Source organism: Haliotis asinina, unplaced genomic scaffold, assembly GCF_037392515.1.
Source record: "Haliotis asinina isolate JCU_RB_2024 unplaced genomic scaffold, JCU_Hal_asi_v2 scaffold_17, whole genome shotgun sequence".
Classification (NCBI taxonomy): domain Eukaryota; kingdom Metazoa; phylum Mollusca; class Gastropoda; order Lepetellida; family Haliotidae; genus Haliotis; species Haliotis asinina.
Window position 1 is genome coordinate 1,470,141 of NW_027133889.1, and position 27,179 is coordinate 1,497,319.

Sequence of the window (27,179 nt, forward strand, 5' to 3'; positions counted from 1 at the left end):
CACCTCAAGTCAGATTTTTATGAGCCTCTGGAAGAGGTTCCCCTCCTCCGCGTCACGGTGAAGACCACCTTTCTAGTGGCCATGGCCTCGGCGGCCCGAATATCGGAGCTTCACGCTCTTCAGGCGGATCTCCTGAGATTTGAGGCCACGGATGGAGGATCTGCGTCCTTGGGCCTCGCCCCCGACTTCGTTTGCAAGAACCAACAGGCAGACGAAATGGGACGTACCTTCCACATCCCTTCCTTAGGGCCGTTGGTAGACCCGACGGAGAAGGGAGCACTCTCTCTCTGCCCTGTCAGGGCTCTCCGAGTGTATACCGACCGTACCCGCTCCCTTAGGCGGGGGCGGCGGAGGCTCTTCCTCCCTCACTCCCAGAGGAGCAAAAGGGAGATTGATCGGAGAGCTCTTGGGGTATACCTTCGGTTGGCCATCATAGAGGCCTACAAAGGCCAGGACAGACCTCTTCCGACTCGAACCAACCCACACGAGATCAGGGCCGTCTCGGCCACCATGGCTTATCACCGCAACATTGCGGTGGCGGACATCATGGCGGGCTGCTTCTGGAAGTCTGGCTTGGTGTTCGCCAACCACTATTTACGAACCCTCTCCAACGAGGATCTGGCGGGCATTTCAAGGCTAGGACCCCAGGTCTTTGCCCAGCAAAGAACGGGGGGTCCTTACCCTTTAATTCAGCGCGGGGCTGCTCCTCTTTAGGCGGCCTACACTCCCCCGCCTCTCGTATGGTGCCAAGCTGGGGACCTCAGCTACACACCCTTTTTGCCTCAAATAAACTTTTCTGTTGCTTCTCTCCACTCCTTCAGTGTTGAGTTGTCTTTTCTCGTGTTGGGTTTCCCTTCCGGGGTTGTCGGCCGATCCCTCCTCCTTATCGGAGATGTCCGGACAGCGGTTGGTGTCCTACCCGCCCTCTAGTGCGGAGGCGGATGCCGGTGGATCGCTCTCCTCGGGGTTTCTTGGTTCCTCTTTACGTAGAGACGCACGGGCGAGGTCTCGCGTCCACGCTCTCAGCATTCCGCCTCTGTGCCATTCTGGACATTGTTGGCTTTCTTACCTGATAAGTATGTAAAAAATATAACATTTTTGATTAAATGTCATTTTTTATACTTACCTGGTAGAAAGCCAACAGTCGGGAGTTCCCGCCCAGCCTCCCCTCCTGAGGGTTTTGTTGTCTGCCTCGCTGGGTAAGGGAATGACGTGTCCAGGTCATCTCGTGACCTGGGTGACCTACCGCCCGTATGTTGACCTCGCATCTCTACTTTTTGTAGACTGTGTTATGAGAGAAATTGAGTAAGCGCCACTCACGTGGGCATTGTTGGCTTTCTACCAGGTAAGTATAAAAAATGACATTTAATCAAAAATGTTATATATTGTCGGATGACAACAATCGGATGAAAGTTACACCTGTTGTGGTGGTGGTTGAGTCAGCAATCCTGTCTGTGTCGGGAATATTTTGGACATGTTAATAAAACACGGTGTTCGTCTTCGATATAGTCAAAGCCAGCAGCGTGACAAAAGAGGCAGAGAAATTCGTTATACGGGATGTTTGTATAACGTCCACATTCAACTGTAACTCTAAAGCTACAACACCGGACCCGAGTTATGTGTTTACGTTGATTTGGTTGCAATTCACCGGTTAAATATGGTTCGTCGCTTAGAGATGATTTAAATTATGAATAATAAGTACATTTGAATGAGCAAGATAGTGATGAATGCGAATATATCATTTATATCGATCAAGATGATAAAAATACGTGCAATATGCCAACCCGATAGCAGAGCAGTACTCACCCATACAAATACTGCAATTAGGCTAACAGGCTTATGAAAACACTTGTTTTACTAATACGTCACCCTGACGCGCTGGATTTGTAGAGGGTTAGGTGCTATGCTTTGAGAAAAGGAACAGGTCTGTATCTACACGGGCATTAAACAAAGGGATGTTCCAAAATAGAGAGTCACAACAAAAGAGTTCGTGGCCACTCAGTACTTTGTGTAGCCGCCTATCTGATCCTCGAAACCGAGTTACACCGAGACTTCATGCTTTCTGATCACAAAGTCGCATGTGACATGAACAGTAGAGACTAGGTATGTCACCGTGACCGTGTCACGCTAAGATATAAATAGCCACACGTCACAGATCATGAGTGACACAGTGTGTATAAATACATACAACTCAGATCACAGTGAGGGCGTGACGTGGCGTTGTTCCGGTTAGCCTGTCAGTATTTTCCTGTAGTTACCATCTCACACAAGCCCGCGCAATTTCATTCCGGCACTGTTATCTCGGTTTTCCTGGGCGTTTTGACAATTTATGTCCTGATATAATAATATACATTTTTACACTCATGAGAAGCAGGCCAACTTCCTGCCCCTTTTCTAAACTTTTTTCTGGAGCAAAGCAAATAAATCTTCATAACACAATAAAAAGTTGAATGTTCAACAACAACGTTATAACAGTATTTAATAACTGATACGTGATAAATGTGAGCATAATGACACAATGTACTTCATTTTTTCATTGTGTGCCCATTCTATTCTGCGCACACAAAACTGTATTTACCCAGTTATTATCAAAAGTTTCCATCAAGACTGAAACTTAAACAACTTTTAACAACACGATATCCACATATATTGAAGAGTGCTGCAATATCTCTAAAGCATAACTTGCCTGTGTGAAAAGAAGTAAATACATTCAGTTCTTGTACATGTACATGTGTTTGGTCAAACTGGTTGCAGTTCAAGGAACAACATAACAATGTCAATCAATCACTCAATATATACATTTGTCTAGCGTTCGGTGTGGTAGGCTGCCGAGAATAAATGAGACAGACTCTTTATTTCTGATCTGAAGTACTCAGTTTCTCTTCTGACCGTAGAGAGAGCTTGTTCCACAAAGATGGACCACCGGATTGAAAGGACCTGTCCTGCCAACAACTGACTTTGACATATGTTGTGTTGATGACCTAATGTTTCTTAGCAGCTGATATTCACGCACAAGATGGGTTACGCATACTGGGGCACTTCCTTACAAGGATCTGAACATTCATAGAAGCATTTTGCACAGGAAACGGATGGTTTTACAATTGTGACCATCAGTGTGGTCTAACTTGAGAAGCTCTCTCCATAAACAGAACAGTACAAAAATAAACATTAAAAAATTAGGTGCAATTAACGTGTGATATAGTAACAAACTCTATAATAAAAAGTACTTAAACTAATGCTCAGATAGTTGAATGGATTAAAACGAATTCTATCACTGCTTTTCAGATCCCATACCATGAACGCAATATAAACTGATATTACTGGCAAACAAGGAAGCACCGACTTGACAACTGACCCGCAATAGAAGGTTTGAGTGATGCCCACTGGCGCTCGCCATTGTGAGCGAAAGGGTCCCAGGTTGTACCGACTTGCTGTATCCACCAAGAGACAAGCTTGTGGAGCACGTGCTGCTACGTGCGGAATTAATTCCATCGTCATGCACGACAGGTGCATTAGCTTACCTCTGCTCTAACTTTCACGAACCAAATGGGTGTGCTCATTGCCGTGCAACGCTCATTTCTCATAAACGCGTTCTCTCCGCCGGTCCAACTTATCCTTGTTTGCCAGTAATTGTATGTGACATGTCAGTGGAAACCAATGCAAGTATCGATAGCCGATTAGACTACCAGTCATTGCTTCCTCACCGTCTCAAATTAAATAAACTTGAAAGTAATGGTCGTCTCTGTATGTGTTTAGAAGCGACAGATTTGATACAGTAACATATATCTGATCTCCAAGATTTAATTCTACAAGACCATCAACATGACTAAGGTGGTCAGCAGTCCCCTCCTTGGCTTCAGGACACGTCTCACCCTTGTTAGGAAATATGACGTCTTCCTTCTGTGTGATTACATCGTGTCGAATGACGTCAAGTGACACGAGTTCACAATGACCATGTGACCCTTCATAGTGCATCATTGCATGAACAGTTACCCGGTAGGTGCCACTCTCAGGAACTATGATGCGGCCCCTGGCATACTTCATCCCATTCAAAATCTCGGACTTCTTCAGACCATCTTTTGTTTTCCACGTTCGAACGGTAGATTTTCCTTCTTGAATGCCTGAATTGATATTAATGGGCTTATAGAACTATATACCAAAGTGAATAGGACATTTATAAGACATTGGGTTTTTTTTTGTTTGGTTGTTTTTTTTTGTGTGTGTGTTTTGTTTTTCTTTTTTGACCATACATGCAACTTTGTATGGATAAATGTTTATATAAATGCTGGATTGATTGATTAGTCATTGTTTAACGCCACACTCAGTGATATTCCATCCATATCACCCCGGTCTGTTTATAATGGACCATACGATCCAGAGGTCGACATCTTGAGCATCAATATATGCACATGGGGTACGGTGACTTGTGTCGACCACCTGATCCCGTTAGCCGCTTCTGATGACAAGGACGGGTTGCTGAAGTTCATGGTTCATAACAACATGACGTGAGACGTGACAATTTGAATATTTTAATCATATTTTACATATTATCACTAACTTTGAAACATGAGAAACCAGTTGTCTATGATTTTTCCTACTTGGGTCTCGAATGATTTAGTAACTACACAGACATCACATACATACCTGACGTGTCAAAGGGAAGCAATCCATGAAGGGAAGCGATGGGTTTCAAGAGGTTCAGAAATGTCCGATCCGGTACATCTACAAAATAAATTAACATTGCAATCTGTGGAATAGATTATATACAACTTGTTATTTTCCAATGTCTGGCATTTCATTTTAAACCTAGAAGATACTTGCGTCGGACGAGAAATTTTCTTAGTGACAGCTTTGATTATGTTTATATTACCTTCAATTTCAGAACTCCCGTCGTTGGATGACGTCCTTGCAAGCTTCAGAGCATCGGCTAACTGCAGATATAAGTATCTCAAGTCATGAAAATACTAACAGAAAGATGATTAATCATTAAGGTTAAGTTTAATGAAAGCAACATATACTCAGGGCAGTTATTAAAGGGTCGTAGTAATATGGTAATATTCTGAAAGTCAGCGGCAGTCGCGAATCCATTAGGTACAGCGGCTTTAACCATATTCCTTTAACCACTGCAGCAGTCACTCTAGGTGAACCTGACCTTCTCGCATTTTCCAACCACCCAAGATGGCTAGAAACCTTTGTCGCAGTCTCCAAATTACATTTTGTCTCACATAGAAGTTAACTGCAGGTTGTCGTTGACTGTGAACAGCTTGAATGAACGCTTGATCCCTCTCCGCTACCGTCATTTCGTATCAGAAACCATGATGTCAGGGGGAGAGTACTGCTGACATTTATAGCCTATGTCTGTTCATGGGAATTCGAACTTTCTCAATTGTGATGCTATAAAGACACGATGCTGCGTTTCGACGATACAGACATTGAGAGTGTTCACGAAAACAGACAAATTAATATCAAAATGATCACGTTTTTGAAACACTGTATATTCTCGATTTCTCAATCATTGGGACGTGCGTAGCCTAACGCGTTTTGTGGTGCCTTAAGTCAACAGGGATTTAAACAGTCACTGACACATTATTACTGTTATATTCATAACATGGAACTGATTCCTATCAATGCAATGGACACATTACCCTATAATAATGGCACTGGATATATTTTTAATCAGAAAAAAGCAAATCTGATCCTTGGTTCAAGCGTGAACTACATTCCTGCCCTGAAACAGTGTTAGGATCCCAATCCACGAAGCGTTCGTAACATTAGGATGTTGTCGTATTTCTATACTTGATCATAATCTTACGAATCACGTAACGTTACGAACACTTAGTTGATAACGACTCAACAACATCAGTGAAGTGATGGAGTAACTTACTTCTAGTTACACGTATATCCCCAATTTTACCATTTACCAATACATATATGTAAGTTTGAATAAACGTATTAATGCTTCAAGGTGACTACAAAGTACACACGATCCACACACCTCGGAATCTATGGCCTGTTTGAACACCTGGGCTGCAGCAGCGGGTGGCTGATCCTTCTGGCTTATGAACGCCTGATACACAGCCACGCCGATTACAGAAAGATTGACAAGAACCATGCACACAGCTCCTGTAATCAATCTGTTCCTTCCTCGAACTCGATCCATGCTGAAAACAAATTTAACAGTATGTTTGGATCTCTCTCAGATATTCTTTGCAGTCGCTATTTGGACGGAAAAATGCCGATTTGACGTTAAATTTTAACTCTCTTGCACGCTCAGATATTAAAATATCAGCATATACAGTGTTCCCAGAAATTATTGAGAAAATCTTTTTTTTTTTCTAATGATGCTAAGATTGGAAAAAGGGCTTTCACTATGCACCAAGCATTCTAAATAAGGGAGACAACTCTTGAAGGCTTAGAAGGCAGCTCATTATGTCACGAGTTATCTCCCTTGTCTGAGCAGACGGCTTCCTGTGTTGACATGGCAGAATTTACAGCAAGGGAGAAAAGAAAGCTCATTCTAGATGATTTTGAAAGGGGTGAGGCTGATGCTAAAGTGTTAGCTTGTAGACATGGTATTCCTCTGTCTACAGTATACAGAACTTTGAAGAATATTCAAACAGGAACCGGGATGGAGCACAAAGCAGGGGCAGGTCGGCCTAGGAAATTCAGTGCTGTGGATCGCCGAAGACTTGGGCAGATTGTGAGTAGGGGCAAATTGAAAAGTGTTGAGAACATCAGAAATGAAATGATTAGCAGAGGAAGTTCTCAGGTATGCAATGAAACAGTTAGGCAGGAATTACAGAGACTTAATTGGGTGAAAAAACGTGGAATTCCCTCGCTTTTGATGAAAGATGCACAAAAGGAAAAACGTTTAAACTGGTGTCGGGCTCATGAAAATCAAGATTGGGATAATGTTTTCTTTTCGGATGAAAGTTCTGTTTGGCTTTTCCCTAATTGTGTGAAAATTTGGACCAAAGATACTGTCAAACCTATCTACCAGCGACCAAAACATAGCCCGAAGTTTCACATGTGGGGTGGCATATCGGCTCGCGGAGTGACGCCATTGTGTGTTTTCACGGGAAACTTGACAAAAGAAAGATACGTTGACATTCTAAATGGTCACCTTCTTCCGACAGCACAAACATTGTATGAAGATGATTGGATTTTCCAGCATGATAATGACCCAAAACACACTGCGCGCTACACAAAACAGTGGTTGTCGGGCGAAAATGTTCAAATTTAGACTGGCCCAGTTACAGCCCAGACCTAAACCCAATTGAGAATGTGTGGGGAGTCATCAAGGACAGAATAAATCAAAAGGGACTGAGAAATATTGAAGATATGAAGGCCGAGGTGGTCCAATATTGGGATACCCTGTCACACGATGACCTACAAACTTTGATGGGTAGTGTGCTCAGGCGTATTCAGGCATGCATTGCTGAGCGAGGAGGTCTAACAAAGTACTAAAACAAGACTGAGACTGTAAAAGGATGATGTTTTAACATGTTTATGTAAGTAAAACGCCAGAAGTTAATAAACGTAATGAGTTACATGACGCAACATGATTCTCAATAATTTCTGGGAATACTATAAACCGCTGCCAAATTATGCATATACGGTGATCGTAATGTATATCTCAAAGTAATATAGGCATCTCGCGCACATACCCTTGGACGCAAACATGCTGTTGGCAAATTGTAACTCTCTTACACTCTCAGGTATTAAAATACCAGCATATAAACCGTTGCCAAATTATGCATATACGGTGATGGTAACGTATGTCTCAAAGTAATATAGCCATCTCCCGCACATACCCTTGGACGCAAACATGCTGTTGGCGATATGCAGAAGATATTATATACGATCGCATTATTATTCAAATTACTGGCAATACAATTTTCCTAGCTGTAGGGCACATGCTATACGTATATTCAAGTAACGGGTCACTACAGACTGAAAGTCGTATGGCCATCATTTACTGCGCAGTTTGAATTCGGCAAGGTGACCTTCACTGAGATACCCTCTTCTGTTGGCTTTGGGGCATATTTTAACATGTAATCCGCTGACCGATTAGGTACAATTGTCCTATACTAGTATACAACTGGTAAATGTACCCTAGAAACATTTATCGATGCGGAACGTACCCAAGCATACCGGTATATCCAAGACGTGTTACAATATCCCAGCTCCCTGCAGTGAATCCACAGCTAGTCGCCGCTCCCAACAATATCCGGCGTCCAAAATATATGGAGTATGCAACCGACCAATCGTCAACACGACCCACTTCCCGCCGCCAGGTATAGGTTTGGTAACGTAGATGATAGAGAGTGTTCAGTGCCGGGTGAACAGCGGAAATGATACAGGGCGGATTGCAAAGATGATACAGGGCGGATACTGGAGATGGTACAGGGTGGGTAATGGAGATGATACAGAAAGGATAACGGGGACGATACAGAGCGGACAATGGAGTCGGTACAGGGTGGACAAGGGAGACGATACAGGCTGGACAAGGGAGACGATACAGGCTGGATAGTGGACAAGGGAGATGATACAGGGTGGTCAACGGAGATGTACGGAATGTGTGATCGAGACGATACAGAGTGGATAATGGAGATCATACAGGGTGGACAACGGAGATGATAGGGAGTAGGTACCAGTGACGATTGGTTGGTAACTGAGATAACAGGGGGTAGATAACGGAGATGATACACGATATTTGTAATAGCAATCTCAACACTAATCACTAACCACCTTCAATCCCTTGTCCTCCAGACCAAGGTTAAGGGGTGAGTGAGTTTACTTTACGCCGCACTCAGATATATTCAAGCTGTATGGCGGTGGTCTGTAAATAATCGAGTCTGGACCAAACAATCCAGTGATCAACAACATGAGCATCGATCTGCGCAACTGGGAACCGATGACAAATGTCAACCAAGTCAGCGAGTCCGACCACCGGATCCCGTTAGTCGCCTCTTACGACGAGCATAGTCGCCTTTTATGGCAAGCATGGATTTGCTGAAGGCCTATTCTACCCCGAGACCTTCGTGGGTCCCAATTATTGTAAGGTTAGGGCCATACCTAAGGTACACTTTTTGTCGTCTCGCCTAGTAGATGTAGAATGAACCTGTCAACCACGCCACTGAATTAATCGAAGGTGTTCCTGCGTGTCTATTCTGATATATCGTCTGAACACATCAGATTTCCATCTATCCCACTGTTTCACCTGTTTTAAGGGACACCATTGAGAACAGCATAGGATACCCTACCAATGCGCACACTATGCATATTATAATTAACTATGCATATAATAATTAGCATTGTGGATACCAGCGAAGTTAAATGTTTTCTTGCGAGAGATCTGAACTGATTACCAGTGACAGGTGTTCCATTCAGATGTGTAAATAGAAAATCTGATTTGCTAGAATGACTTCTATGTTCCAAATAAGCTGAAAAGCCCTTCACTGGGCAAACATGTAAATGTAGCTTACCACTTACCCTCAATAGTTGTGAGTTCAGTCTTGGTCAGTTTTCGAAAAGAGGATAACACCAGAGAGGTCAACATCATTCATTCTGAAACCTGTGTGAGGACTTACATCAGATTTTACTATCTGAGTTACCCTTAGCAGAGCAAAGAACCCCATGGTGAAAATACTGCGGAATAAAGATGCCTCAATATCTGATTTACAAACCAATGGATCTGCACACACCATTTCACTTAAAATTGGTAGAGATATTGGCAATTGACTGTCTGGCTTTTGGGTTTCCCTTAAGTAACATTCTTCTGATGATGAAATTGTCAGCTAAAGACCTTAATTTATTAGCTCTGCTGATATATGCTATGCAGCGGTCTATGGTGCTTTACCTGACATTGACATATAACCAATATAGTGAAAAAGCTGAGAAACTGGTACTGACAAGGTGTGTGGCAGATGGCACTCCTCCCTGTAACGCTCAAAGGAAGGCACTCCTTGACTTTGATGTTCAGCGACCATGATACGTCTAGCAAGTGGAAAGCTTCCGCTGCAAATGCTGCCATACTGACTCTGGGATTCTGATGGCCTCCAGGTCTGCCTGTGGAGCCAGCGTACGAAACTACTGAAATTTAGAACGAGCTAAAAAGTCAGCAATGATGTTGTTGTTTTTCCTGAGATGTACATCCGTTTTATCCACAGGTTCAACTTGAGACATTGCGGAGTAAAGCTTCCTACCAACACCAGGACCATTGGGGAGCTGGGTGGTTACCTGTTGAGAATTGTTACAACTGCTTTGTTATCAGAGTGAAAAATAACTTTGGATTTTTTTATCCCCTGATATCATCACTGCAAACCAGATCCAACAAGGTGATATCATTTGTGAAAACCATTTCTGTGCCACTCCAATGACCATGTCCCACCTGCCGACTTGCTTCTGAAATACAAGCCAAAACCTCTTCCCATACCAACTGCACTGTGTACATCTGAAGTCTAGTGTTGTCATCCCAAAGCCTATTGGCAGCAATGTTACCCCACTTTGGTGGCTAAGAAACGACAACCAAGTGTCAGGTGCCAGGTCCTCCTTTATGGCTCTTGTAATCCGGATCCCTTGTGTAGGCTAGGACATATATATCTGGTAGCCTCAATCAATTTCCGTGAGAATGGTCTACCCATTGGTATCACACGACATATTGTGTTCAGCACTCCAATCAGTGACTGCATGTCTTTGAGTTTTACCTTCCGTCGTTGCTGAAACTCACACAGAAGCTTATCACAAGCCCTGATCTTATCTTGGTGTAACCATGAGACTTTTGCACTGTTTTAATTTCTATTCCCAAGAATGTTAAGTGGGTGCAAGGTCTGACTGTTTTTTCACTTGCCATTGAGACACCTAGCTCACTACTGACAGAGAGTAACATATTCAAAGCTTTGTTACAGTCACTGCTACCAGCCTTGCCTCCAAACAGAATGTCATCTAGATAGTGCAACAGTTACGCTCTATCAAGTCGTATAGTTGTTGCCCATTCGAGAAATCTAGCAAATCTTTCAAAAATAGCACAGGTTATCCTGCAGCCCACAGGTAGACACATGTCCACATAGAAACTGCCTTCAGTGGAAATACCCAGTAACTCAAAATCCTGTTGTTGAACATGAATTAATTTAAATGCACACACTTTAAAAGTGTGTGGGCCTGAGCAGGTTAGGCATGTGTGTGCCTGTTTGCATGAAAAGCGTGCTCATGACCTAAGGTTGAAATCCTAACATGGAATCCTCATTTGTGTATTTGTTATGAACCTCTTTAGGGGGTATCTGCTAGCTTGTCTGAGCGGTTGATTGTTTAAAGGCATAATATTGACTAGCCATAAATCATGATCAAAGATACTCCAAGATGTGTTGCGAAAACGAGCTTTTAGCCCGAAACTGTACATTATCAGGTTCGCAAGCCTATTCCTCTTGCCCTACGTGCCGCTAAACTGACATTGCAGGTGTATTTCAGCAAATCCTGGTGTATTTCTGGGAAACCCTCCACATAGACACTTGCAAATATCAAGAATGCATTGCTCACTTGTTTCAGTCTTGTCGATAAGCCCTTTCTTAACCGGTTCAGTAGTCCCACTAGCATTTATAGCAAACCCCACCCGTGTATCATCCCAATCTGGCATGTCATTTCTCAGGAACGTTACCATCCCCAACTCCGCAAACTCCCCAACCTAATTGTATCCGTAACCCCTTGAGGGATCAGTGAGCTCAGTGAATCTGGGCTGTGGTTAGTTGCGCTTGGCGTGATGGGGTAGAACAAACATCTGCAATTTGATTAAACTCAACTGGAAAGACTATGTCATTGCTAGACAAATATGCATTCATCTAGTCTGGACTCGCTTTGGCATCTGCTGAGATCGCATTTGACCTACTGACCCCGTGGGGAACCGCCGTGGGCAACCACCGTGGGTGCTGCCGTCATATTGCTCGCTCGACGTTCAGACGGGGAAGGTGAACCTACCATGCATGTGGGGTGCCGCCGTGACCTTTTGAGTACAATCACAATTACAGTTACAACCATTTGAGATTTCACCCATATTGTCTGTCATATTCGCTGTAGATTTTGCTTTACCTTTGCACCATTCTTGTGCGTCCGAGGCTGTATCGATATTTGTCCTTGACGTTCAATCGCTGCTGTCCCTGAGTTCGACGGCTCGATCACCCGCCTTTTTCACCCCCTTCTTAACAGCCTCGCTCCCACCTTCACACACACACACGCAGACAGACAGACAGACAGACAGACACACACACACACACTTTCTCGTTCTTACGGTCCTCGTTAGAATCATTAGCTTCACCCCGTTGACACTCTTCTTCCTGGCATGATCCGATGAGAATCCGATGACATTTTTTGCCTTGATAGTATTTAACTGTCTCCAGCCGTGACGATCCTGCTGGCACCACGTGTTTTGTAAAAGAATTTCGGTGTTACCTGCCCTTGACCCTTGCACAGACAGGATGTAACGCCCTACCCCGAGTTTCCACTGAATACAGGGAGCTAAAACAGTTATCTCCCCTTAATCAAAGAGGCCAAAGATTTGGCAGTTCAAAGTAGATAGAGAAACCATCCATTATTTGGATAACATTTATTATATGATCACTGGAGTGGGCGTATGGTTGAATTCACTTGTGTATAAAGACTATACTGTTTACTATGATTATGTTCAATCTGTTGTGCGCTAACGAGGATGTGACGATACAGTGTGGGTAACAAAGTTCTGACGATATCGAGAGGGTAAAAAGGTGACACGATGCAGAGTTGGTACCGAAGGTTTGATGATACAATGTAGGTACCGAAGGTGATACGATACTGTGTAGATAACAAGGGTGTGATAGTACAGTATGGGTAAAGAAGATGTGATGATATATTTTGGGTAACAAAGTGTGACGATGCATTGTGGTTAACGAGGCTGTGACAAAACAGTAAGTGTAGGGAAGGTTTGGCAAAACAATGTGGGTAACAAAGGTGTATCGATACAGTGTAGGTAAATCGTATGTTATGATCCAGTATAGGTAACGAAGCTCTGACGAAAGAAACGAGGGTGTGACGATGCAGTGTGGGTAATGAACGTGTGACGGTAATAAACAGAGTACATAACGAAAGTGTTAGGAGTGGTTGACGAATATGTAACGACACAGAGTGGGTATTGAAGATATGACAATACAGAGCAGGGAAACAAAGGTGTGACAATACATACCGAGGGTTTGACGATAAAGAGTTGGTAATGCGGGTGTGACAATAAAAGTGTAGGTAACAAAGGTGTGATGTTATAATCTTGGTAGCGAGGATGTGATACTTTGCTGGGAACAGAGATGTGATAATACAGTGAGGGCAACAAGGGTTGTGACGATACAATCTAGGTAACGAAGTGTGAAGATACAGTGTGGGTAACATACAGCATAGGTAAACGAAGGTGTGACGATACAGAGCGTGGTAAAGAAAGTGTGATGATGCAGGGTGGTTAGCGAAGGTGTGACGATGAAGAGTGGTGAGCGAAGGTGTGACGATGAAGTGTGGTGAGCGAAAGTATGACGATGAAGAGTGGTTAGCGAAGGTGTGACGATGCAGAGTGGTTAGCGAAGGTGTGACGATGCAGAGTGGTTAGCGAAGGTGTGACGAAGAAGAGTGGTGAGCGAGAGTGTGACGATGAAGTGTGGTGAGCGAAGGTGTGACGATGAAGAGTGGTGAGCGAAGGTATGACGATGCAGGGTAGATAGCAAGTGTGTGACGATGCAGAGTGGTTAGCGAAGGTGTGACGATGCAGAGTGGTTAGCGAAGGTGTGACGATGCAGAGTGGTTAGCGAGGGTGTGACGATACAGAGTGGTTAGCGAAGGTGTGACGATGCAGAGTGGTTAGCAAAGGTGTGATGAAGAAGAGTGGTGAGCGAAGGTGTGACGATGAAGAGTGGTTAGCGAAGGTGTGACGATGAAGAGCGGTGAGCGAAGGTATGACGATGCAGGGTAGATAGCAAGTGTGTGACGATGCAGGGTGGTTAGCGAAGGTGTGACGATTCAGAGTGGTTATCGAAGGTGTGACGATGCAGAGTGGTTAGCAAGGGTGTGACGATGCAGAGTGGTTAGCGAAGGTGTGACGATGAAGAGTGGTTAGCGAAGGTGTGACGATGAAGAGTGGTTAGTGAAGGTGTGACGATGCAGGGTAGATAACGAAGTGTGAAGATACAGTGTGGGTAACATACAGCATAGGTAAACGAAGGTGTGACGATACAGAGCGTGGTAAAGAAAGTGTGATGATGCAGGGTGGTGAGCGAAGGTGTGACGATGAAGAGTGGTGAGCGAAGGTGTGACGATGAAGTGTGGTGAGCGAAGGTATGACGATGAAGAGTGGTTAGCGAAGGTGTGACGATGCAGAGTGGTTAGCGAAGGTGTGACGATGCAGAGTGGTTAGCAAAGGTGTGACGAAGAAGAGTGGTGAGCGAGAGTGTGACGATGAAGAGTGGTGAGCAAAGGTGTGACGATGAAGAGTGGTGAGCGAAGGTATGACGATGCAGGGTAGATAGCAAGTGTGTGACGATGCAGGGTGGTTAGCGAAGGTGTGACGATGCAGAGTGGTTAGCGAAGGTGTGACGATGCAGAGTGGTTAGCGAGGGTGTGGCGATACAGAGTGGTTAGCGAAGGTGTGACGATGCAGAGTGGTTAGCGAAGGTGTGACGAAGAAGAGTGGTGAGCGAAGATGTGACGATGAAGAGTGGTTAGCGAAGGTGTGACGATGAAGAGTGGTGAGCGAAGGTATGACGATGCAGGGTAGATAGCAAGTGTGTGACGATGCAGGGTGGTTAGCGAAGGTGTGACGATGCAGAGTGGTTAGCGAAGGTGTGACGATGCAGAGTAGTTAGCGAGGGTGTGACGATGCAGAGTGGTTAGCGAAGGTGTGACGATGAAGAGTGGTTAGCGAAGGTGTGACGATGAAGAGTGGTTAGCGAAGGTGTGACGATGCAGGGTAGATAGCAAGTGTGTGACGATGCAGATTGGTTGGCAAAGGTGTGACGATGCAGAGTGGTTAGCGGTGTGACAATGAAGAGTGGTTAGCGAAGGTATGACGATGCAGAGTGGTTAGCGAAGGTGTGACGATGCAGAGTGGGTAACGAAGGTATGAATGTACAGAGCGGGATAACGAAATTGCGACGGTACATTACGGGGTAACAAAGGTGTGACGGTACGTTATGGGGTAACAAAGTTATGACGGTACAGAATGGGTGACGAAGGTGTGACGATACAGAGTGGGGAAAAGAGGTGTGACGATTCAGAGGGGAGTGAAATGTGTGACGATTCAGAGTGGGTAAAGAGGAGTGACGATTCAGAGTGGGTAACGAAGGCGCGACGACAAAATGTCATGTTATATTTTTTGGAGACTGATCTCAATTGCCACATGCCCAAATACAATGATTTTGAATCGTCATGTTTTAGATCCTTATCAGAGAAAAGTCAAAGCAAACACGTTTGTAAATTTATGTCATGTTTATTAAGACATATATTCTTCCTGATACATCGTACTGGAATGGAAGGTGTTTAACAGTTTGAATTTTGGTCCTTAATTTGAATTTTTGCCTTAAGTCACTCGAATTAGAGGTCTGGAGATCTAATGTTTATTGAACACTGTGCGCAGTTGTATCTATTGAAAATCAATTCATGTTGCATATTTCATTGTCACAAGGAAGTCGAACCACACAATGTGTTGATGCCGGGCTCTGTGCACGCAGCGATTGTGTTCATTCCGATGATTAGGCATATGTTTCTGTTCTTAACCTTGGGCAATCAGGAAATATTCGCGTTCTGTGGGCACCTACTCGTCGTGACATTTGCCTGTCGACATCATTGGGCTCACAACGTAAAAGAAGGTTATCCTGTCCTTGAAAGCCGCTACAATAGCTCTCAGAAGTATCCTTCCAATAGGTCCCCCAATGCTCAGGGCACCTGCGATTGCAGTTACATCAATGGAAAGTCCAATACCAGCTCTCCTCGCCAGATCCTTTGCCATATCTGCGTCTCCATCGCAAAGATAGAGATAAGCAGAGTGCAGGTCAAAGCACGGACCAGCAATCGGAATGTACTTGATGAATTCACTGAAGACTTCTTCATTCTTCCTGAAATACACGTTCGAAAACAATTATTTCAGTCATATAAAAAGGATACAGGTTTGATCAGACTTGTTGCTGCAAGAGTTTCTAGAGTTTTGTTATCCATAGAGTCAACGGCATATGAATGGATATGAAGTCGATTACCTCGAAATATCCACATTTGACTTCTATAGTCGTGTATGCAAGGCTTGTGGAATATATCAATGTGGAGAGATAACCCATTAAGAGTGGACAAATATGTGTCTACATAGATCTTTTCAGTTTTCACTTTTCTGACACAATGCATTTGTCTCAGACCCTCCAACACTATACACTTAGATATAACTTACGTTCAGCCTACAGATAGAGTGGAAGTATTATTTGTCTGTAATTTACAACAGGTTTTCTGTAACCTTAGCTCTTCAATCCTTACCTCATGACGAATCACGGTGTTTCCACTCCTGTCCGAGGATGGCTGAGGTGTGACTGCTGTTCCCTCTTACGCTGTCAAAAGTGTTAATTCTTATCAGTGACGTAATATGCATCAATGTCTTAACGCCACCAGAGCGACACAACCCACCACGCACCCACTATTGTCCTATTCTACAACTTGACTGCATATTGCCATTACTATTTGTGTCAAAGTACACAGCAGTGAAGAATAACAAAATCGTAAATCAATGAAAGGTACAGACGTGAGTTTGTATATATTGCCCTACTTATGTAGGGATACACCATGCTAGGGCCATTTTGCGCTTTTGGTATTTGCGTCGTTTCCTTCCAGTAATTTACAACTTGGGGTCGCTAGCATGTGAGGATACAGTGTGGGCAAAGGTGTGCAGATACAGTGTGGATAATGAGGGTATGATTATACCCTTGTAGGTGACGAACGTGTGACGATTGAATGTGGGTGTTGAATGTGTGACGATACACAGTTGGTAACAAATGTATTGCCATACAGTGTTTGTAACGAAAGTGTGAACATCGAGTGTAAGGTATTGAAGTAGTGATGAAGCAGTGTTTGAAACGAAGGTGCTACGATACAATATGGGTAACAAGTCTGTGTCTACTATTCAGTGTTTATAACGGGAACATGACGTTCGAAACGGATTCGGGATTGGTGATTCGAATCCCGAATCTGAATATTTTTGTATGGGTGTAGACAGACAGACAGACAGACAGACAGACAGACAGATTTATTCAATAGAGAGGCCTTGGTCCATAATATGCCGAGTTGGTGAATATATAATCTACAAGCAGACACAAGTATGGAAATATGTTAATAGTGGCGGGTCAGTGTTTCCATCCTTAATATGAATACATATACAGAGATTCACTAAGCATGGCAGAGACATTACTATATACCAGCAGTGAATGCAAAGCTAGGTGCGTATGGACTAACAATGATGGCTCTCCTTTTCCATACTTGACATAAACACATATACAGAATTTGGAAAGTTACAGTGTATCAGTAATAGCTGAAAAAAATTTTAAAAAACTCCAAACCCAATACTTATGGATTAATAATGCGAACTCTCGCTTACCCTACTTTACATAGATACATGCACACAAAATGCAAAGTAGAGGCATTACTGTGCCAGGAGTAACTGCAAGGCTAAATGCTTAATGGTGCTGACTTTCAATTTCCACACCTTATTCAAATATAAACCTATTCTGTGCAAGGTAGAAACATTGCATGATATCAGTACATTCACCATATCTTGCGACACATAATGAAATAAGCAGTACATGCAGCTCATCTTCAATAAAATATTTGTCCCTACATTTACAGAAAAAAATCCCGCAAAAAAACAAACCTATTCTTAAATTCTTTCTTGTTATATCTACCAGTTTCTACAGCAAGACCAAAATTTTGGCATTGAAATCTAGCCAATGAGTATTGTAAGTAATAAGGAATATCACCTAACAACAATAATTGTACATTTAGCAGCGATTTAAACTGTCTATAGTAATTACACTTAGTAGAAGTGCTTAAACTCGAAGTCCATGACTGCTGCAAAATTATCTGATGGTCTTTGCCGGAACAAAGAAATGAAACATTTTATGCAACCAACCTGCTGGGAAACCCAGATAAAAACCAAACCCGACTGTAAATAGAATCTCTCGAATGTGTGTGACCCGAGTAGTACGGCCTACATTATTGAGGGACATATGCATCTGATAACACTGGTTTCGTAACCCACTAGGGGGTACAGTAATGAGCCGACACCAGTATTGAACTGCTCTGGTCATACATACCAGCTGTAGAGACAAACGCCCATATTCTCCCAATATCATATTCTCAGATGTAGATGGATTAACTCTAAGAATCCACTTACAAAATTTCAAATGTGCTCTTTCTACTTCCTTACTATAATATATATCAAATAAATCTTATCCATAGCACACAACTGGCACAACCATACTATCGAATATCTTTAATAAATCCTTATACATACCTCCAACCTTCTTAGAATACCTATAAATTGACATAATAGCTTTATTTGCTTGTGAACGAAGGCAAAATTGTGCCCCTGCTCCAGATTAGTTTGGGAGTGAATACAAGTCCTAAATATCCATATTAAGAAACAGTATCCATTCGTTTTCCTTGAAAGTACCATTTTTTCATATGATCGAAGTGGACCACCATTACGACATACCTTTATTTTAGTTTTATATAAATCAACCTTCATTCCAGTTTGATCACAAACTTTTTCCAAGGCAAAGATCTTATGCTGCAGTTCCAAACAAGAACTGGCTACCGATGACACATCATCCACAAACATGAGAAGACTTAGGTTATCATATATTTGGGAAATGTACACACCTCTCCCACCCCAATTGTGCATTATATTTTCTAATTTGTCAAGAAAAAATATAAAGATCTGAGGACTCAAAATACAGTCTTGGTGGGTGCCAGTATTAGAACAGAAATACTGGGAACTTCCATCTGGCATTCTCACACATGCACAAAGTTGTGAATATATTGATAAAATTACATGAAGAAACTTGCCACTAATACCAACTTCCGAGAGACTGTTCAGGAGTACATATATCATGTGCTATTGAATCAAACGCTTATGAAAAATCAACAAAAAGACAATAAAACCTACCAGCTTTTCTTGGCGAATATTTCTGACAAATAGAATGCAAAGCAAAAATGTTATCAGTCGTTGAATAATTTTCCCTAAAACGTGCCTGCAAAGACTTTGGTCATCACACCGCTGCTTAAGCCTAGAGGTCATCACCGAACAGAGCGTCTTACATGATACACGTATCAAGGAAACACCTCGGTAATTATTTGAGTTGTATTTGTCACCAGAGTTATGCAACAGACAGATAATTTTTTTACCCCATTCTTAGTGTGATCACCCCAGAACTAAGATCTTATTAAACAGCTTTGTCAATAATGTTAAGATGTAACACTTGCTATCTTGTAAGAACTCGACTGCTAAAGCATCTGGTCCTGGTGATTTAATTTTACCAGGATTATCAATATGTGAAGAGAGACTCTATGATATAGGTGCGTTTAAAACGGGTCAAAATTCAACTGAGCTACTGTCTGGATCAGACATTTTACAGTCATGTACCTCTAAGGAACTTAACCCATCTACTTTCAGCAAACATGAAAAATGTTTTACCCAGTCTTCATCTCTTATTCTTTTGCATACAGTTGAAGACCTTTGACCGATTTTAAGTATTTTCCAAAATAGCGTGGGACCATATCTTGATTCTAAGAGTTTGTTTCTGCAATTTGTTTCATAGTCATGTTTCTCTTTAGCAAAAAGCGTTTGTTTTAAATGTTGATCTCAATGTTTTGATTTTTTTATATCTACTCCGTTATCTCTATGAGCCCTCAGGGCTTTATATTTTTCATTTTTAAGAATATCAAGGTCATTGTTCCACCAGGGCGGTTGCTGTTTTGAGACAAATCTATGGGTTCTATAAATGACTTTAGCATGGTCAGCAGCTGACTGATATAGTTATACATACTACTTACTGCATCATCCGAATTGTCTGCAATACGTGTACAAAGTGTGTCATGCTTTTGCGAACGACACAAATTACTGTCTAAACAATTCACTATAGTTTCTTTATTCCATCTATACCTAACCCGTTCACTGGTCATATTTTATCCTCAGCACTCTGGGACGAGGGATACTTGCTGTTGGTAGACTAAGTCCTTGCTAAATTAGGAACAGATCCTGATGCTGGCAATTTAAATGAACAATACAATGGGAAGTGGTTACTTTCATCCCTCATTGAGACTCCAAAATTTGAGATGCATGTACACAAATCAGTAGATGCAATCATATAGTCTATGACACTGACCATTATATGTGAAACATGTAAATTCTCCCTGTTTGTCATTATGCAACTTTATTCCATGTATTCCAAGGGAACGAGAAATATCAGCTAACTGCTTACCGTAATTGTTATAAACATTGTCTTTACTATTTCGAAGCAAATTAAACACGTCAGTAGGATAGTCCTCAATGTCTCTATTAATGAAGCTAATATTATCAGCTTGAATATCATCATGGAAATCCTTCACTCTAGCATTGAGATCACCAGCAAGAAATATTCTCTGATCCGGATAATCTGTTACTATTGTTAATAGATATTGTTCCAGATCTGTCATACCATCTTTATCTGAATCAGTATATAGAGAAGAAGCTACAGGTGACAAATACGTGAATATCAAGATAATGTCAAAATCATAAGCAAACATCGACGTAGCAAGCAAAATAACGGTATTTTGGAACCGATCATAAATTCGATTAAAAAACCGGCAGTACCAAGCCATTTCTTAATGAAAAAAAGCAATTTCTTAAAACCACCACTATAGTACCCAATATGCTTATGTTTGGGTCGCACGCTATTGTAAATTTGAAATCGATCGAGAACGTTAGTGAAATCACCAGCTGATCTAGCATCGATTCACAAAACGAAATAATATCGTACTGTCGGCAATACTCCTTTACCTTTGAACACGAAGAATCATATTTCCTCAGTCCTTCAAAAGGTTCGGGACACCAGTACAAACGAGCCCGCTATTGGCATACAAATACGAGCTGCGCTCGCTCGCGGTCTTCCACTACACTGTTGGACAATGGTATGTGCACAGTTTGCATCACGTGCGTTCCTTACAACAGCTAGGTATGCAACAAAACCGTTAATTTTCCGCATTTTGGCCGGCTGGTCCGAAAGAAATATGGCCTGCCTCGCCATTTAGTGCAGTTATGCCCGTTAACATGCTTAGTAAATGTTTTCTTTTTATGTACATTTATGTCACTCACCTTGTGGAACGATGTTCCCCTCTGCATACAAACTGGAACTGCCACTTGATTGGCGCACAAACTTCCGCAAGGGGACGTAATAATGAGTTACCCCTCGATGTCGGCAGAATCTATGGAAGCCCAAATACACCATAAAGCACCTTTTATCAAGATCATTAATGTAACAACAACTGTCAACAATTGTGTGTGCAAATAGCATTTGTGTTTTAAAATAAAAATAAAAAAGGTAGCATTTAAAATGTGGAATAAGATAATTGAGTTGTTACATAGGATCCAAGGGACAAAAAAAACACACATGAAATGGACTGGCTGGTGTTGAAGAAACACCATATGAAACAACTGGCCCACACCCAACTGGAACGAGACAGATACGGTACCTGTCAGACGCCCAAAGAAAATACAAAACCTTTTCCCAAAAAAGAATGACCATGATTAGGTAGGTAATGACAATCGTGTATGTCAATGTATACGCATCAGAGGATATTACCTCATTGGTCTCTATCTCTTGGAGTTGCAGCCCAAACTGTAAAATGTCCGCCTTACTGCCGCTTTTGGCAACCTCTGACCATTTTTCTCGCAGTGCGTTTTCAACCTGGAAACATTCCATGAACTGACCATTGTATGGTCACACATTGCGGAGTGTGACAACAGTCATGCGATGAGAAAAATAGTCATAATGAACTGGTGAGATATACATACCGATATCATGGCCAGTCTCACTGACACCATGGTGGACAGCTCTGCAGCAGTCCTCCGCTGGGGCTGATCATAACTGGTTCTGTCCTCCGGTAGAACAACCAGCAGGGCAAGGCGTTTCCTTTTAGCAGAGGCCCTCACCTGCGCTGCATCTAATCATGAATGAATACAACATAATAAAAAAAATGAATTTGTGATCTTTTGATATGATCAATACAGAAATTAATATTGACATAGTAACGTTGACGTGAGGGCGATGACGTTGTCAGCATGACCATGGGATGGTGGCAATATGTTTACTGATAGAATATAACATGCTAGTGAAAATACAATTGGCACTCTCTTCTGATGACAACATACACATAAAGAACAACTGCGTTGCATGACATACCGATAAGTTTGACGATTTAGCGGACAGTGTGCTACGCAACTGGATCTAAATGGGTGAGATCTAAACCGGTTTGCGGTTTCATGGTATCTGGTGAGGATAGGTAGCAACTGTGCCGGATCCAATGCCGGAAACCCGCCATTTCGGCCTCTAAGGACGACTCGTCAGTGGTGGAAACGACATCCTCACGCACCATGTCGCAGGACCTTGCTCCTGATCTGTAAAGAATACATGTACATATCATTTTGCATATAATATATCTCCTCATAATTAACCAGTTGCCGGAAATATACATCCAGACGGAAGTGAGGGCCAACGTGATATTCGAAACATCTGATGGAAATGCCCCAGTAGAGTTCTGCACCGGAAATTATTACCCCGTATGTATGTCAAATGTTTACGATATAAGGAAACTGTACATACCTAAATGATTAGGACAATAAGAATACTGTTATGTGTTTTCTGTTAAATTTCTGTTATTTACTTTCAGGAAGCAATGACAACAAAAACAAACATACTAACAATGCCACCGCCACCTCAAAGTCTAATGCCACCCACTGAAACTACCTCAGTCAGCAAGTGTTCGACTAGGACTAAAACCCCATTTAATCACTACAATAACTACAGCTGAAACTGTTAAACCCCGCCCAATGTCTGCTAATGAGACCATACCCACTACCACCGGCGCCACTGCTAATAGACACTGCATCAGCACCACAACCACTAGTACCAGTAACAGTAGCACCAGTTCTGCTCAGTCCAGCAGTAGCACTAGCACTAGCACCAGCACTAGCACAACCATGTCTCCTAATCAGGATACTACTGGCACTTGTCACATGACACAACGGAAAAGGACCCACACGCAAACGTCAAGCGAGAAGGATAACTGTCGCCAGTGCAAGATAACATACGACAGCAATGCTGATCACCACAAAAGCCAATTTTTGGATTGGATGCCAACATCAAAACAGTAGCTGTGAATACTAGGTGCATTAGACATGTCTTGACATTCATGTTAAACGCGTCATCCATCTGAAATACATATCGTACTACTGTCCTGATCACAATCATCCCATAACAAAGCCATCATCAGCAAAAAAAAACACCTCGGAAACAATATGCATATGTCTGTCCTTTATTGCAGTAAAACATCAACGTAATGTATATAACATAATAAAAAAGAAATAATACCGAGTGCGCGGGAATCGACCCACTTCATTTGATACACCTTTCCCTCTACACCACTTAGGGTAACGCTTTGTCATAATAACATAGTTATAATCAAGGCTAATCACAAAGAATTAAAAAAAAAGAATTGGTCAGTTATAACCTGCCATAACAGTATGTGTGGTGGCCGAATGTACTGATTCAATATATTGCATAGGATTTGAATATCCACATGTATTATTTTACATTGATATTTACCTTTTCCATCCTGTCGCGATTACGACAGCTCCTTAGCCACGTGTGCTCCGTTGTAACGCCCATGTCTTCACTTTAAGATTCCGACCTTCAAGGATAAAGTCACCCCCTTCCCCTTTGCTTGTATGTCCGTCCACCCGACGACAGTACCTTCTTCCCCTTTGCTTGTATGTCCACTCGACGACAGTACCTCCTTCCCCTTTGCTTGTATGTCCACTCGACGACAGTACCTCCTTCCCCTTTGCTTGTATGTCCACTCGACGACAGTACCTCCTTCCCCTTTGCTTGTATGTCCGTCCACTCGACGACAGTACCTCCTTCCCCTTTGCTTGTATGTCCACTCGACGACAGTACCTCGGTACCTCGCTGCGGAACTCCTGTCCACATTCACCACAGGAATACCAGTCCTCAATCATCCGGGCAACGTGGTTGTAGGGAGAGCCATCACAACCTATCCACTGTCTTCCCTGCCTCAACCCTGCTTGATGACCTAGTGCTGTTATCCGTGAGTGTTATGGTAGGCGGAAATTGTGGATGGTGAGAGTCGACAAGACAATATGGATCAGACGTGGTCTTAAAACCCCCTAGATCACGGACCTCAAATTTACCCTTAGCAATACTGTCACTCATGGTTTCATCCGGGTTTGGTTGCGACAATGTCTGCAGAACATGTTTTATCTCAGACTGGATGAAAACATTAGTGTATTGCCACAGGTGTTGTTCACATGCTGAACTCATATCATTTAATTCAGTAGTGCAGTTAGCATCAGACACTGTGTAGAGCCAGTAAAAGGGTGAAAACGTTAACGAGGCCTGAATGTTGTTGTACGGGTTTTGTATGGCAATGGCATGGGTCATGATACTGCATTTTGACTTGAAGTTAAGTACAACCGGCACCCGTGGCGAGCCACCTCCTCGTGGTGGGTGCTGGGTAATGCTAAGAGCTCGCCGACACCCCCGTAGTGGACCCGGGGGGATATTTGGTCCACCAACCCGTTTGCCGTGGGTTGCGGCCCTGTGTCGGCGGAGAATGGGATCCTGGTGGTTGAGGGCAATGGGACCAGGACCAGTGTTCCTATTGCTCAACACACCACTTCGGCCCTGACTTCACCTAGACGGGTGGTTGAATGGGCCCGGTTCAACCAATCGGCTGGTCATGCCAAGCCCTGTACATGGATTTTATGTCATTGCACAGAATTTGATTTGGAATTGTTTACATTTTAGTCTTGGCTCCCTTTGTTCATAGAATATTATTTGACTTGATTTTTGATTACATGAACTTTGCCTAGAGTCTTATGCCCAGAAGGCGGTGGCTCATGGGCCAATCTGGTGGAACTGTTAATATTTTTAATGTTTCTGCTGGAGTATATCATCCGAGTATCCTTGGTGCTGTAAGCTGGAGGCCCGCTTGCTTTAGCATTGTCCTTGTGATACTCCGTGGTGGGTGGGGAGCTCGGATGACGAACCAATATACCAATAATCATGGAATACCAAACCCCTAACAAAAAAACAAAACGTCAACTGGAAAATGATGATCAACATCGACCCTGTATACAAATTGATCACTGGCCACGATTTTTGATTATTGAGACCCTTGACAAGACTCCTTTAAAATTAAATCCCTTTGCAATTTCAAAAGGTATCACTGGCATTGCAGGTGAGGTAAAAGATATCAAACGCTTGCGATCAGGTTCACTGCTGATTGAATGTAGCAGAAAACAACAAGCTACCAACCTATTATCAACTGATATGTTTGTCGGAGTCCCGGTATTAGTTTCTGCCCACAGAACACTGAATACAAGCAAAGGCATAGTTCGAGACCGTGTGCGTCTTCTAGCAGACATGACTGAGCTCGATATAATGTCCGAGATGAAAGATCAAGGAGTATCTTTCGTCAAACGTTTCACAACACGGAAAAATATTGTGACTGTCCAAACCAACACATGTCTGTTTCATTTTCAGCTCCAACACCTCCAAAGTCAATCAAAGCAGGTTACTGCAATCTCAATGTTGACTTATATATTCCAAATCCTCTGCGCTGCTTTAAGTGTCAGAAGTACGGACATGGTGTAAATACTTGCACATTGTCTGTTACGTGTGCTCACTGTGCTGAGAATTGTGACAGTATTCACAAAAAATGTGCAAACTGTTCAGGAAACCATTCATCCTTTTCGAAAGAATGTCCCATTTGGAAAAGGCAAATGGAAATTAACAAAATCAAATTTTCCAGGAACGTCAGTTTTGCTGAAGCAAGAAAGATTGTACAATCTACTGAAACTTACACACCTGTCACAAAAACACCTGAAACCTTATCAAAAGGAACAACTACGCCAGTACTAACTTCGTCAAGTTCATGTCAGACTGACCTGACATGGGTAAATTCAGATATTCCTCAGTCTATCTCTCCTGATCTTCCACAGTCTATCTCAGAACAGTCTACTCAGACAGACACAGCTCAGAATACACAAAAGACTGTATCTCCTTCATCAAAGTCTTCTTCCGATCACAAATCATCATCATCACCATCTCAGTCACACTCAAAGTCTCAATCGACAGCTGATAGTCAGCCACCTGTTAAAAGTAAACAGAAGCCTAAGCCTGATGCTTCGAAACAACAAAGTGACAGAGCTCCTAAAGGGTCACAGAACAAAATACAATTGTTCAATAAATATGGGTCTCTCGAAGATATGGACGTTTCTGAAAACGTCCATTCTAGGGCACATAGCTTGTCGCCCTCCAAAAGAGTGCGGGGCAGATCCCCAATAAATCCCCCCAAAAGATAGTTTATTCCAATATTATTCTACAGTGGAACTGCAGAGGACTGAGGACTAATTTACATGAATTACAGCTATTAGTCCAAGATTTTACACCTTCAGCGATATATCTCCAAGAGACATATTTAAAACAAACAGATACATTTGACCCTCGTCAATTTAATGCATATCATTGTTTTTCACCTCCGGGTGATAGGACCGCTGGCGGATCATCCATTCTAGTCAGACAAAACGCTATTCAAAGTCCTGTTCCACTTATTACTAATATGCAGGCTGTTGCAGTGAGAATTACTTTACATGTAGCTTTTACACTATGCTCTCTTTATATTTCGCCGTCTTCGACGTTCACTAAAACTGATCTTCAAGCTCTATATGACCAACTCCCGAAGCCCTGTGTTATAATGGGAGATTTGAATGGACACAACCCACTCTGGGGTAGTGTAACTACAAACACTAAAGGTAAAGTGTTGGAGGAATTTTGTTCTGACAATGATTTATGTATTTATAATGA

The 27,179-nt window shown here is 42.6% G+C and overlaps 1 protein-coding gene across 1 annotated transcript; it reads right to left on the bottom strand.

The window, feature by feature from the left end:
* Nucleotides 1-2,462: 2,462 nt before the first annotated feature.
* LOC137269819 (tumor necrosis factor ligand superfamily member 6-like) lies at nt 2,463-6,158 on the bottom strand. The gene is made up of 4 exons (XM_067803656.1): nt 5,996-6,158; nt 4,871-4,931; nt 4,645-4,722; nt 2,463-4,121 (listed from the first exon to the last, which is right to left on the bottom strand). The coding sequence occupies exons 1-4, from the start codon at nt 6,110-6,112 to the stop codon at nt 3,709-3,711; spliced, it is 669 nt and encodes a 222-aa protein (XP_067659757.1). The 5' UTR covers nt 6,113-6,158; the 3' UTR covers nt 2,463-3,708.
* Between the last annotated feature and the right edge of the window lie 21,021 nt (nt 6,159-27,179).